Source organism: Delphinus delphis, chromosome 4, assembly GCF_949987515.2.
Source record: "Delphinus delphis chromosome 4, mDelDel1.2, whole genome shotgun sequence".
Taxonomy (NCBI): domain Eukaryota; kingdom Metazoa; phylum Chordata; class Mammalia; order Artiodactyla; family Delphinidae; genus Delphinus; species Delphinus delphis.
Genome location: NC_082686.1, coordinates 55,069,812 through 55,082,810, shown reverse-complemented (window position 1 = coordinate 55,082,810; position 12,999 = coordinate 55,069,812). Strand labels below are relative to the sequence as shown.

General features: G+C 41.3%; 1 protein-coding gene across 1 annotated transcript in view; it reads left to right on the top strand.

Moving 5' to 3' along the window:
- Positions 1-12,999, top strand: part of MYH15 (myosin heavy chain 15) — a 164,212-nt gene that overhangs the window by 146,973 nt on the left and 4,240 nt on the right. The window contains 4 exon segments of the mRNA XM_069540651.1: positions 732-857; positions 3,299-3,380; positions 3,383-3,465; positions 5,245-5,349. Of these exon segments, the coding sequence (XP_069396752.1) occupies positions 732-857; positions 3,299-3,380; positions 3,383-3,465; positions 5,245-5,349 (396 nt within the window).

The following is a 12,999-nucleotide window of genomic DNA, read 5'->3' as shown; positions in this document are numbered from 1 at the left end:
AATGAACAGAAGAGAAATTAAAAATAGGAAGGCTATGCCTTTTAAATACATTCTCTATGCTAAGATTTCACACCCTCAGAAAAACTGTGCTACAAACACAGACCAAAAAGGAGTTTCAGCCTCTAATGTCACAACCCAGGAAGGAAAGGATTAGGGCAGCGTCAGCCAAAGAACACAAATAATCCTCCAGTGTAATGGAGGTTTCTCAGGCCTTGGGGATGAGGCTCATCTAAATTGCTTTGCCCACCCCCTCACTGCAAAATTAATAGAAGCAGAGGTAGATAGTGAGGAAGATGTTCTTCCCCTGGAGCAGCATGCAGGAAACTGAGTTTTATTCCCTAAACCCCTGCTCTCCACATGTCTGCTTTTGACCCTGACTTCTGCTCTGGGACACTTCCTCCTTCCCCATCAAAGAGCAAAAGGCAGAAAAACGTATTCCTCAGCCAGCTGAAAACCAAACACATGTTTGGGGCTTGTAGGTTGTCTGGGTCCATTTCTCCTTTCTGACTCAGGCTGTCATCTCTCCAGTACTAAACCTCTGATGGATGAAATCCCTTGCATTCAAGTCTAACGTGGTCTCCTGGGCCTGGAAGTATGGCTTCATGAGTGTGGCTGAGGAGAGGAAAACACCCTCCTGGTCAGAGCCCCTCCCATTGCATGTTCTGAACAGACCAGCTTGCCTTTGCACCAATGATCTCAACTCGCCTAATGAAGATGTTGCTTTTCCTTAGTACGCGAGTCTCCTCAGCCAGAAGAAGAAACTGGAGGTTGATGTTGCCAGGATCCAGAAGGAAGCTGAAGAGGCGATGCAAGGGTGTCAAAGTGCAGAAGAGAAGGCCAAGAAGCCACCTACAGAGGTGGGTCCATTGACTGTCTGCTTACTCCTGTCTTTCAGAGCTGATGGGAGCGGTAGCCAAGGGGCAAGGGCAAAGCTGCAGACAAAAAGGATTCCATTGATTCTCCATATAGCTAGCGGGAGGTTAGCTGACCCCTCTGCCTCTGTCCCCATTTTGAAAAATTAGGCCAGCTGGCTCCTCCCTTCCACCCTGTCCACACAGTGAAAAGGAGCAGCTGAATTGCCATAGGCAAAATCTTATGAAAGCAAGAGATTTTTTAAAAAGTTAATCCACTTTCCACTTGCAAATCAATATATCTAGTGTCTAGAAACAATTCCTCTTGTGTTTCCTTACCCATAGCTATTTTTCCTGGGGTCTGTAATAGCTTTATGATGATCTGCAAAGAATGCTTATTGCACTTATTTTTTTAAAATTTTTATTTATTTATTTACTTATTTATTTTTGGCTGCGTTGAGTCTTCATCGCTGTGCACAGGCTTTCTCTAGTTGCAGCGAGCGGGGGCTGCTCTTCATTGCGGTGTGCGGGCTTCTCATCGCAGTGGCTTCTCTTGTTGCAGAGCACGGGTTCTAGGCATGCGAGCTTCAGTAGTTGTGGCTCATGGGCTGCAGAGCGCAGGCTCAGTTGTTGTGGCACATGGGCTTAGTTGCTCCACGGCATGTGGGATCTTCCCGGACCAGGGCTTGAACCCATGTCCCCTGCATTGGCAGGTGGATTCTTAACCACTGCGCCACCCGGGAAGTCCCTATTACACTTATTTTTTACAGCCCATACTATTGCTTCAGTAACAGAGTCAGGTTGGTGAAGAAGGGCTTCAGGATTGGTGTACCTTCGTTATCTGCAAGTTTAAAATTGTTGATAGTGGTGCTTTTCCTGAATGAGACTAAGCTCAGGTTTGGCTGCCTTGACTGTACCTTTGTGGGAACTGGAAAAAGACACCTGCTGGACCCCCACCGTGGGTAGATGCAGACTTCTCTCAAAAGGCATGGCAAGCAGAAGGCAGTACTCAGCAAAAAAAGAAAAAAAATGTCATGGAGGAGGGAGGTGAGGAGAAGTCTGTGTGTGAAGAACCCAGCCTTGCAAGTGCCAGTGCTTGCTGAGCAGAGCTTGGGCTTGATTTCAGCCTCCACCCACTCCATCCCCATCAGGTGGTCTGTGTAGTCCATCAGACACACAAACACATGCAGCAGCCCTGACCTTGCCCTGTGAGTGAAAACTGATGCTCTCGCTAAAAAGTATATGGGAATCAAGGAGACAAGATATTCAATTCGATTTTACATTAGTCGTTTTAAAATTCAAGAGGAGGGAAAAGCTTACTGAGTTATTTAGCATTTGGGGAGCTAAACAAAACTTTTGCACCAAATCCTAGCTACCAGATCACTGTAGAATCCAGACGAATGGGGAAGCGTGCCTAGCACTCAGCCATTTTGTATCAAAGCAGATGCTTTCTGATGGAAAAGAGGTGTGTGAAAGCTTAAAAGCGTTTGGCCAAGGAAAAAATAATATGCTTAACATTCACGAAAATCCACATGGATAGAAAGGAATAAAAAGAGCTTTTACTCCTGCTTGGTAGGTCTATGCAGTCACACGTTAGGAAGACTCTATCTGCATAACCTCACCTTTATAAGATTTCCTTGGCAGTGTTGAGAAATGAACTCACGACCTCTTTCCTCGCTTTAATCCTCCAATAGTTCGGCTGTGAGTTCCAACCCCACATAGCAGAACCCAGTTACCTCCGTCGTTCATTCTTTGCCCCCACCATCTACACAGACGTCTCACACTTAAATTATACAGATGGTTGGTAACCTGATAGACAGAGAAACTTTGTCTGGGAGGGCAGTGTTCTTACATTAAAGGCACTGAGAGAGTCATGAAACAGTTCTTAACAATTGCAGCAAGACGCCAAGCCCTTAGTGTACATAGCCAAGAGTAGGCTTCACAAGAATTAACCCTCCTTGTGCCAGATTGTTGGCACTGAGAGCCTCAGCTGCTACCAAATTCCTGGAGCCTAAATTTGTTTGCAGTTGCGAATCACAGAATTATAGAAGTGAGACGTGAAAAAGGTTCTCATAGGCACTCCACACGTTTCCTGGTGCATGATGTCAACAGGACGCGTCCTGGTGCTTTACTCAGTTAAAAGCTGTACCTTCAGTTGGTCATCTTTCTTTCAGTACAGGTGTTGTATAATAATATTCACATGGTGTTTCATCTCTGGTCTGTTTCCACCACCCCTCACCCTAATCTCCAGTAGCTGCTGCTATCGTGATTGCCTTATGGTTAACAAACTCGAGGGCCACAGAGGTCAGGGAGAGCGTGGTGGGAAGGGATTAAGTACACAGAGGCAAGGCATGGCACCTAGTCACATCAGGAACAGAAGACTGTGGGTAGAAATGTCAAGCTTGATTGGCTGCTGGACTGTCTCAGTCCCTTTCCTTCTTTTCTAGGTAGCAAACATGTCAGAAGAACTGAAGAAGGAGCAAGATACCAATGCCCGCTTGGAGAGGATGAGAGAGAACATGGAGCGGACAGAGACTTACAGGAAAGGCTGGATGACACTGAGCAGACTGTCGTGATAGGGAATAGAAAGCAAAGCCAGAAACTCGAATCCAGGGTAGGAGTTCGCCTGCATAATCATGGGGTCTTGACAACTCCCAGTTCGAAGCTTATTGTCCCGTAATATCACACCAGATAGTCCCTGCCTCCCTCCTCACTTTTGCTTGTAACATGCTCCGATCTTTGACAGTGTCAGAGCTCAGTATATTCTTTCATTCTTCTTGACTTTGGGCCACTAAATAGGACTTTTCTTGGACTGGGTGCAATCCGCCATCCTGCTAAGTAACAATGCGGTACCTCCCGCTCACCTGCACCAGCTCTAGGGCTCCCCACAGCCAGGGAGACCAACTGTTTCCAAACACACCCTCGCAGTCTTGCTTCTGTGCCTTTGCTCCTGTTATTTCCTCTGTGGAGAATGCCCGTTTCCTAACAGCCAGAGAAAGGGGAGGGAAATAACTAAATCAAGGATCAAAAAAGACTTAGTGAAAATATAGTAAGGCCTGACAGAAATGATGTAGTACCTGCCTTTAGGGAGCTCAAAAATAAATAGGAAGACCTAGCTTGAAAATAGGATTTTTAAAATTATCGAATCAATTTCAGTGACACCGTATAGGTCATGTGACAAATGCTATAAGGATGGAAAGAATATTTGACTGGGATTTCATGGTTCAGAAGGGCCCCTGAAAAATAAAGTACTGTGTTTGCACATTTATGGTATATCCGTATAATGGAATACCAGTGCACATTTATGGTACCTCCATATAATCACACTGATTAGAAAGGAGCGAGGAAGAGCTCTGTAATGTCCTGGAGATCATGGCTAGTGGTTTAATGATGATAAAAGGTACAGGCGATGTTGAGGGTATACAAACTTCTGTGCAAGAAAGAGGGGAAATATGAAGACATGTACACATTTGCTTGTATTTTCAAAAAGAATTGGTGACAGAATAAAACAAGGACTAATGAAAACAATTACTCATAGGAAGAGAACGCAGAGATAAAAGCTAGACCTTCTGAATGCAACTTGTGTAGTTGGTGTGATTGCAAAATCATATGAAACACACCCCCCCCTTCAACCCCCTACCCCGTGAGCTGCTTTATTTCTCTCCATACCACTTACCACCATCTAACATAGTCTGTATTTTACTTTGTTTCGTTTGTGTGTTTCCCTTCCTTAGAATGGATGCTTATAGAGGGGAGAGATTTTTGTCTGTTTTGTTCCCTGCTGTATCCCTGGCCCTGGTGTCTGGTGCATAGTAGGCAACAAATATTTGTTGAATGAATATTATGTTAACCTTGGTTGTATAACTCTGTAAGGCTGCAGGCCAGCTGTTCATCTGCACTACAGCTCTCCCACAAAGCAGGGCTATGGGGCTGTGGGTGACATATGTGTGACAAAAACTCAGAGTCTGATTTCTTTAGAGAGTCAGAGCTTAACACGGAGAAAGTAGCTTAAGATGAGGCAGTACATTGGCTGAATTCTTAAAGAGTGCTATATATAGCTTATTCTCTCTCTATACACTACGTACACTCATCATACACATGTGTGTGTAATTTTGTAATCCAAGAGGGGAAGTTTATCACCTCTGCATGGATTAGCCTTTCACATCCTTGAGTCTAAACAGCCCTTTTATGAGCTCACATAGTTCAGCCAGCTCACTTTTGGCAAGGCGGTTTTTCCAGAGAGTTTGCCCTGTTTCACCACGGCCAGAATGAGAGTGCACCCGTCTTCCCTGATGGTGTCACTATTTCAAATGATCGTGCCGACAGGCAAATGCAATGCCCGCCTGGCTTGCTGGCTGCCCACCTGTCATCTGAGACCGTGGTTTGCTTGCAGGTCTGTGAACTGGATGGTGAACTGGAAAGCGAAGTCCGACGCATCGCGGAGGCCCAGTGGGGAGCCCGCAGGTTTGAGCGATGCATCAAAGAGCTGACCCACCAGGTACTCCAGAAAGCCACTCCCTGTTCCCCTGGCTGTGCTCCACCCTGGGCGGGTGTGCTCCCTCAAGTCTGAAACGACCCCCTAGGTCTCCTGTAGTTCGCTCTCCATCTTTGGTCTCCTTCAGCGGGAGACATCAACCTGCCCTTCCAGGGCTCCTGTGCTGCTATTGGTTTGGGGTAGTCCCGTTTCAGAGCTCTCAGGAAGCAAAATGTGAGCAGCAAGTTGCAATTAGAAGGGAAAAGCTATTTATACTCTCCTTGTTTTTTTCACACATAATGTCTGCAAGCACTTTCAGAAAGACGTCTTCCTGTGAGAGGCTGAGTGAGAACAATGTGTAAATGAAGTGACTGGCAGAGACAGGGAAGGGGGGTGTGTGTGACTCAGCCATCAGGTTGCATGGGATGCTAGCTTAATTGGAGCAGGGGACATTTCCACTCTTGTTTTCTGGCCGCATGAACACTCCAGGCCACCGAGGACTCTATCTGGTGCTGGTGCCAGGTGGAAACAGCAAATGCTGAGAGGCCCCTGCAGCTTTCTGACTGTTTCCCTGTGGACTAGCCTTGGTCTAAGCAAATAACTGAAAAGAGGTGGGCAGACTTCTTACCAGTAACTAATGTATTGCCAAACTAGCAACGTACTCCTTCACTTGTGTTTTCATTTTCTAGCCTTTCTTCCCTTTCCTTCAAATGGAGAAGACCAGAGATTCCATGGTAGCAGAGGCACAGTGCTCATCACTCTGGGCCCAGCACCTTCCCAGCACAGAGTAAGTACAGGTGTTTCAGTTGTTAAACACAGATGCCAAAGGTCACTTTCTAGCCCTCTCCGCTGCACAGTACAGCTTGTTCCAATGAAAAGGCAAACCCATCCTAGGCGCCCGCTTTACAGCAACTTGGACAGCACTCACGCAAGATCTGCTGGTCCTGATGCTGGTCCCTGAGGTTGAGTTGGTGTCAAAGACATCAAAGTCTTCCTTCCTTGCAGTAGGAAGGATAGTGTTGATAAGAAAGCAGAACGCTTCAGAAGCATCATCTTGGGCTAATTAAGGTGAAATGAAATGAGCTATTTGCACAGTTCTTCTTTGCTGAATAAGTGGTTCTTTTCTAAGGCGGGTCAGTCTGACACTGGGGAATGCGCCCATGGAATGTGTGGCTGAGGAAGTAAACACCTGGGGAACGTGAAAGGTGTGCTATTCTACTCTTTTCTTGAGCAAGGATAAAACACGAGGAAGCAAAATGCTGCTTGTTAATCATGTCTGGCTTTTTCTTTCTATTTTCCTATGGATTATTCTTACCGTTTTCTTCTGTAAACAGGTTCATCATAAACAATGCACCAAAGCTATACTTTCTTTGGTTTCTGTTGTCCCAAGGAATACAATCTTATTCTATTGTATTTTTATCTTTGTTTCTTGGTAGCAATAATTTTAGTGTTTCCCTTGTACTAGTATGGTGGTGTACTTCTTGATTTCTTCCAAGTGTCTGCCCAATGTTTAGAGTATATCTATTCAATTATGCAGTGATTTTCTGCCATCAAGTCAGATAATACCTATTGAGTACCTTTTTATGTAAGATAACAGGCTAGACCCTGTCAGTTTCAAGAGACATTAGAGAGCTCTCCACGTTCTTTGATATCAATGCCTGGTTTTGAAATGTTCAAGGTAGATGTCGAGTCAACTCAATCTGTTCTCCTTTAACATCAAAATAACCATAAGGACTATGAGGCAGGGTGTTTAGTGACAGTACATTGTAGATGCCATTGTGAAATGTCATTTTGAAAGGGACATAAATACGGTTTTCCTTTCCTAGGAAAAATCCTCCAGGAAGATCATACTGTATTGGAAAAGGGAATCAAGTGTCACCCCATCCACAACAGTTCTATGGCCAGTCCCCACTGAGCATTTATCTTCCCCAATATGTCCCTCTAGCATCTGGAAATTCATCCTATTTTCCTCTCCCCAGTGTCTAAAAAGGTATGCTATAAAGCAGGACATAGGATTAGGAACCTGTACTCGTTATAGAAGGTAAAGACAGTTTTCCTCCCCTCCTCCCACCTTTCCATCCACCTGCTCCATGTTACCTTTGTCTGCTTCCTATATTCAGGGATCTGTGTGTAGATGTTATTTAATCCTTACCAATCTAAATATGGATATAGTATCTTCATTTCTAGGGATAAGAAAACAAAATTTAGTCTTGGGTGTGTTCTCCAGGAACCGGATGCCAGGATGGGGTTAAAGTACAAGAGATTTATTGGAGGTAACACCTGGGAAAGTTAAAGGGGAGAGCAAGCAGGCTGAGGCAGAAGAAGCTTTCAGAGCACCTTGCGAGTCTGACACCTGTGAAAGGAAAGGGTGAAGGAAGGAGGATGGGATAAAAGGAGCCTCCGGTTGCAGTGCAGCTCTGGGCAAGTCTCCAGCACATAGATTGCTGTAAGAAGTCCGATGCTGGGCAAAAATGCCAGCTCCTGGTAACTTGGCTGTGCCCCACTATCGGCTGGGGGCTGCTTGGGGAGTGTGTGATCTCAGTATAAATGCTACAGCAGATCCCAAAGGCACTGCAGTTGGAGGGTTTCAGGTACCTGCACGCCTCACAGCTGAGTGGCAGGTTGTTTTCTTGAAGGGAAATCTGAGCCCTGCACAACTATGGCAACCACAGTTACTTAATGCCTTGGAGGGAGCTGAGATATGAACGTAAACCTAACAGAGGCTTTGCCTCCCCACGTGGGGGGAACATTAATAGCAGCAGCCACCTAGCCTTTTTCAGTTTTCTTCTGTGTGGCCTCCTTTACCACACAGTAAATTTACTCACCTGAGTAAATTGGTTTTAAGCAGTTAAACCTCTATTGGGTTTGGAATTCCCTATGACCACATAATTCTGTGAGTCTTCAAGTTTCTTAAACCTGAGAGGTAGAGAGCTAGGCGGATTAAAACAAAGAGGGATTTTATTTTTAAAGTAGATATCTCATTTCCCCAGTCAGGTTATTTCTTATATATTGGCCCCTGCCTTAGGAAGTTTAAAATTAGTAATTAATTATCTACTATCAGATTGTACTTTAAGGTGGAAGTGGGGGAGGAGTGCTCTAGGCAACACAAAGAGTTGGTTAAACCAAACTCTCCTTCCTCCCTCCCTTCCTTTCATATATATATATATATATATATATATATATATATATATATATATATATATATATATATATATATATATATATATATATATAAAACAGATAACATTGTATCACTTTGGGGTGTACAACTTAATGATTTGATATATGTTTACATTGCAATATGATTATTACAACAAGTTTAGTTAACACACATCACCCCACATAGTTGCAAATTTTTTTTTCTTGTGATGAGAACTCTTAAGATCTATTCTCTTAGCAACTTTCAAATATACAATACAGCATTGTTAACTATAGTCACCATGCTCTATATTACATTCCCAGGACTTATTCATCCTATAACTAGAAGTTTGTACCTTTTGACCACAATCACTCATTTACCCCACCCCCAATCACCCCCCTCTGGCAGCCTCTAATCCGTTCTCATATTTATGTGAGTTCAGTTTTTTTAGATTCCACATATAGATGAGATAATATATTGTCTTTCTCTGACTGATTTATTTCACCTATTATAATGCCCTCAAGATCCATCCATGTTGTCACAAATGGCAGGATTTCCATCTTTTTTATGGCTAAGTAATATTCCTGTGTGTGTGTGTGTGTGTGTGTGTGTGTGTGTGTGTACACACACACACCACATCTTCTTTTTCTGTTCAGCTGTTGATGGATACTTAGATTGCTTCCATATTTTGGCTACTGTAAATACTGTTGCCATGAACATGGGGGTGAAGATATCTTTTTTGAGATAGTGATTTCATTTCCTGCAGATAAATACCTACAAGAGGAATTGCTGGATCATATGGTAGTTCTATTTTTACTTTTTTGAGGAAACTCCATACTACTTTTCATAGTGGCTACACCAATTTGCATTCCTACCAAGAGTGTACAAGGACTCCTTTTCTTCACATTCTCACCAACACTTGTTATTTCTTATCTTTTTGGTGATAGCCATTCTAACTAGTGTGAGATGATACCTCATTGTGGTCTTGATTTGCATTTCCCTGATGATTAGTGATGTTGAGTACCTTTTGATGTACCTGTTGGCCATTTGTATGTTTTTTTTGGAAAATTGTCTATTCAGATCATCTATCCATTTTTAATCAGATTTTTAATTTTTTTGACATTCAGTTGTATACTTTCTTTATTTTTTTAGATATTAACCTCTTCTCAGATAAATGATGTGAAAATATTTTCTCCCATTCCACAGGTTGCCTTTTCATTTTGTTGATAGTTTCCTTTGCTGTATAGAAGTTTTAAAGTTTGATGTAGTCTCACTTGTTTATTTTTGCTTCTATTGCTTTTGCTTTTGGCATCAAATAAGAAAAAAAATCCTTGTCAAGACCAATGTCATGGAGCTTACACTCTGTGTTGTCTTCTGTTGTCTGAGTCTTATGATTCCAGGTCTTAGATTCAAATTTGTATCCATTTTGAGTTCATTTTTATGTATGGTGTAAGATAACAGTCAAATTTCATACTTTTGCATATGGCTGTCCAATTTTCCCAACACCGTTTATTGAAGAGGTGGCTGTCTTTTCTCCATTATATATTCCTGACTCATTTGTCATAAATTGGCCATTTATATATGAATATTTCTGGGCTCTCTATTCTGTTCAGTTGATCTACATGTCTGTTTTTATTCCAATACCATACTGTTTCAATTACTATACCTTCGTAATATGTTTGAAATTGAAATCAGGGAGCATGATGCCTTCAGCTTTGTCCTTCTTTCCCAAGGTTGCTTTGGCTATTCGGGGTCTTTTGTGGTTCCATTCTATTTCTGTGAAAGGTGCCATTGTAATTATGGTAGTGATTGCATTGACTTTGTAGATTGCTTTGGGTAGTATGGATATTTTAACACTAATTCTTCCAATCCATGAGCACAGAATATCTTTCCACTTATTTGTGTCTTCTTCACTTTCTTTCATTAATGTCTTATAGTTTTCAGTGTGCAAATCTTTCACTCCTCTTGGTTAAATTTATTCCTAAGTATTTTATTCTTTTTGTTGCAATTATAAATGGTATTGTTTTCTTAATTTCTCTTTGTGATAGTTCATATTAGTGTACAGAAACATAACTGGTTTTTGTATAATGATTTTGTATCCTGCAAATTTACTGAATCCTTTTATTAGTTCTAACAGTTTTATTGAAGTCTTTAGGGTTTCCTATATAAAATATCATGTCATCTGTAAATAGAGAGACTTTTACTTCTTCCTTTCCAATGTGGATGCCTTTTATCTCTTTTTCTTGCCCAATTGCTCTGACTGGGACTTCCAGTACTACGTTGAATAAAAGCGGCAAGAATGGACATCCCTGTCTTGTTCCTGATCTTAGTGGAAATGCTTTCAGTTTTTCACCATTGAGGATGATGTTGGCTGTGGGTTTGTCATATATGGCCTTTATTATGTTGAGTAAAGTTCCCTCTATGCCTACTTTCTGGAGGGTTTTTATCATAAATGGGTGTTGAATTTTGTCAAAAGCTTTCTCAGCATCTATTGAGATGATCATATGGTTTTTATCCTTCAATTTGTTAATGTGGTTTATCACATTGATTGATTTGTGTATATTAAAGAATCCTTGCATTCCTGGAATAAACCCCACTTGATCATGGTGTATGATCCTTTTAATGGGCTGTTGGATTGTGTTTGTTAGTATTTTGTTGAGGATTTTTGCATGTTCATCAGTGATATTGGCCTGTAGTTTTCTTTCTTTGTGACATCCTTGTCTGGCTTTGGTATCAAGGTGATGGTGGCCTTGTAGAATGAATTTGGGAGTGTTCCTCCCTCTGCTATATTTTGGAAGAGTTAAGATAGAGTTAAGCTAAGATAGGTCTTAGCTCTTCTCCAAATGTTTGATAGAATTCGCCTGTGAAGCCATCTGGTCCTGGATTTTTGTTTGTTGGAAGATTTTAAATCACAGTTTCAATTTCAGTGCTTGTGATTGGTCTGTTCATATTTTCTCTTTCTTCCTGATTTAGTCATGGCATGTTGTGCATTTCTAAGAATTTGTCCATTTCTTCCAGGTTGTCCATTTTATTGGCATAGAGTTGCTTGTAGTACTCTCTCATGAGCTTTTGTATTTCTGCAGTGTCAGTTGTTACTTCTCCTTTTTCATTTCTAATTCTATTGATTTGAGCCTTCTCCCTTTTTTTCTTGATGAGTCTGGCTAATGGTTTATCAATTTTGTTTATCTTCTCAAAGAACCAGCTGTTAGTTTTATTGATCTTTGCTATCGTTTCCTTCATTTCTTTTTCATTTATTTCTGATCTGATTTTTATGATTTCTTTCCTTCTGCTAACTTTGGGGTTTTTTTGTTCTTCTTTCTCTAATTGCTTTAGGTGCAAGGTTAGGTTGTTTATTCAAGATATTTCCTGTTTCTTAAGGTGGGCTTGTATTGCTATAAACTTCCCTCTTAGAACTGCTTTTGCTGCATCCCACATGTTTTGGGTTGTCTTGTCTCCATTGTCATTTGTTTCTAGGTATTTTTTAATTTCCTCTTTGATTTCTTCAGTGATCACTTTGTTATTAAGTAGTGTATTGTTTAGCCTCCATGTGTTTGTATTTTTTACAGATCTTTTCCTGTAATTGATATCTAGTCTCTTAGCGCTGTGGTCGGAAAAGATACTTGATACAATTTCAATTTTCTTAAATTTACCAAGGCTTGACTTGTGGCCCAAGATATGATCTGTCCTGGAGAATGTTCCATGAGCACTTGAGAAAAATGCATATTCTGTTGTTCTTGGATGGAGTGTCCTATAAATATCAATTAAGTCCATCTTGTTTAATGCATCATTTCAAGCTTGTGTTTCCTTATTTATTTTCATTTTGGATGATCTGTCCATTGGTGAAAGTGGGGTGTTAAAGTCCCCTACTATGAATGTGTTACTGTTGCTTTCCCCTTTTATGGCTGTTAGTATTTGCCTTATGTATTGAGGTGCTCGTATGTTGGGTGCATAAATATTTACAATTGTTATATCTTCTTCTTGGATCAATCCCTTGATCATTATGTAGTGTCCTTCTTTGTCTCTTCTAATAGTCTTTATTTTAAAGTCTATTTTGTCTGATATGAGAATTGCTACACCAGCTTTCTTTTGGTTTCCATTTGCATGAAATATCTTTTTCCATCCCCTTACTTTCAGTCTGTATGTGTCTCTAGGTCTGAAGTGGGTCTCTTGTAGACAGCATATATATGGGTCTTGTTTTTTTACCCATTCAGCCAATCTGTGTCTTTTGGTGGGAGCATTTAGTCCATTTACATTTAAGGTAATTATCGATATGTATGTTCCTATTCCCATTTTCTAAATAGTTTTGGGTTCGTTATTGTAGGTCTTTTCCTTCTCTTGTGTTTCTTGCCTAGAGAAGTTCCTTTAGCATTTGTTGTAAAGCTGGTTTGGTGGTGCTGAACTCTCTCAGCTTTTGCTTGTCTGTAAAGTTTTAATTTCTCCATCAAATCTGAATGAGATCTTTGCTGGGTAGAGTAATCTTGGTTGCAGGTTTTTCTCCTTCATCACTTTAAATATGTCATGCCACTCCCTTCTGG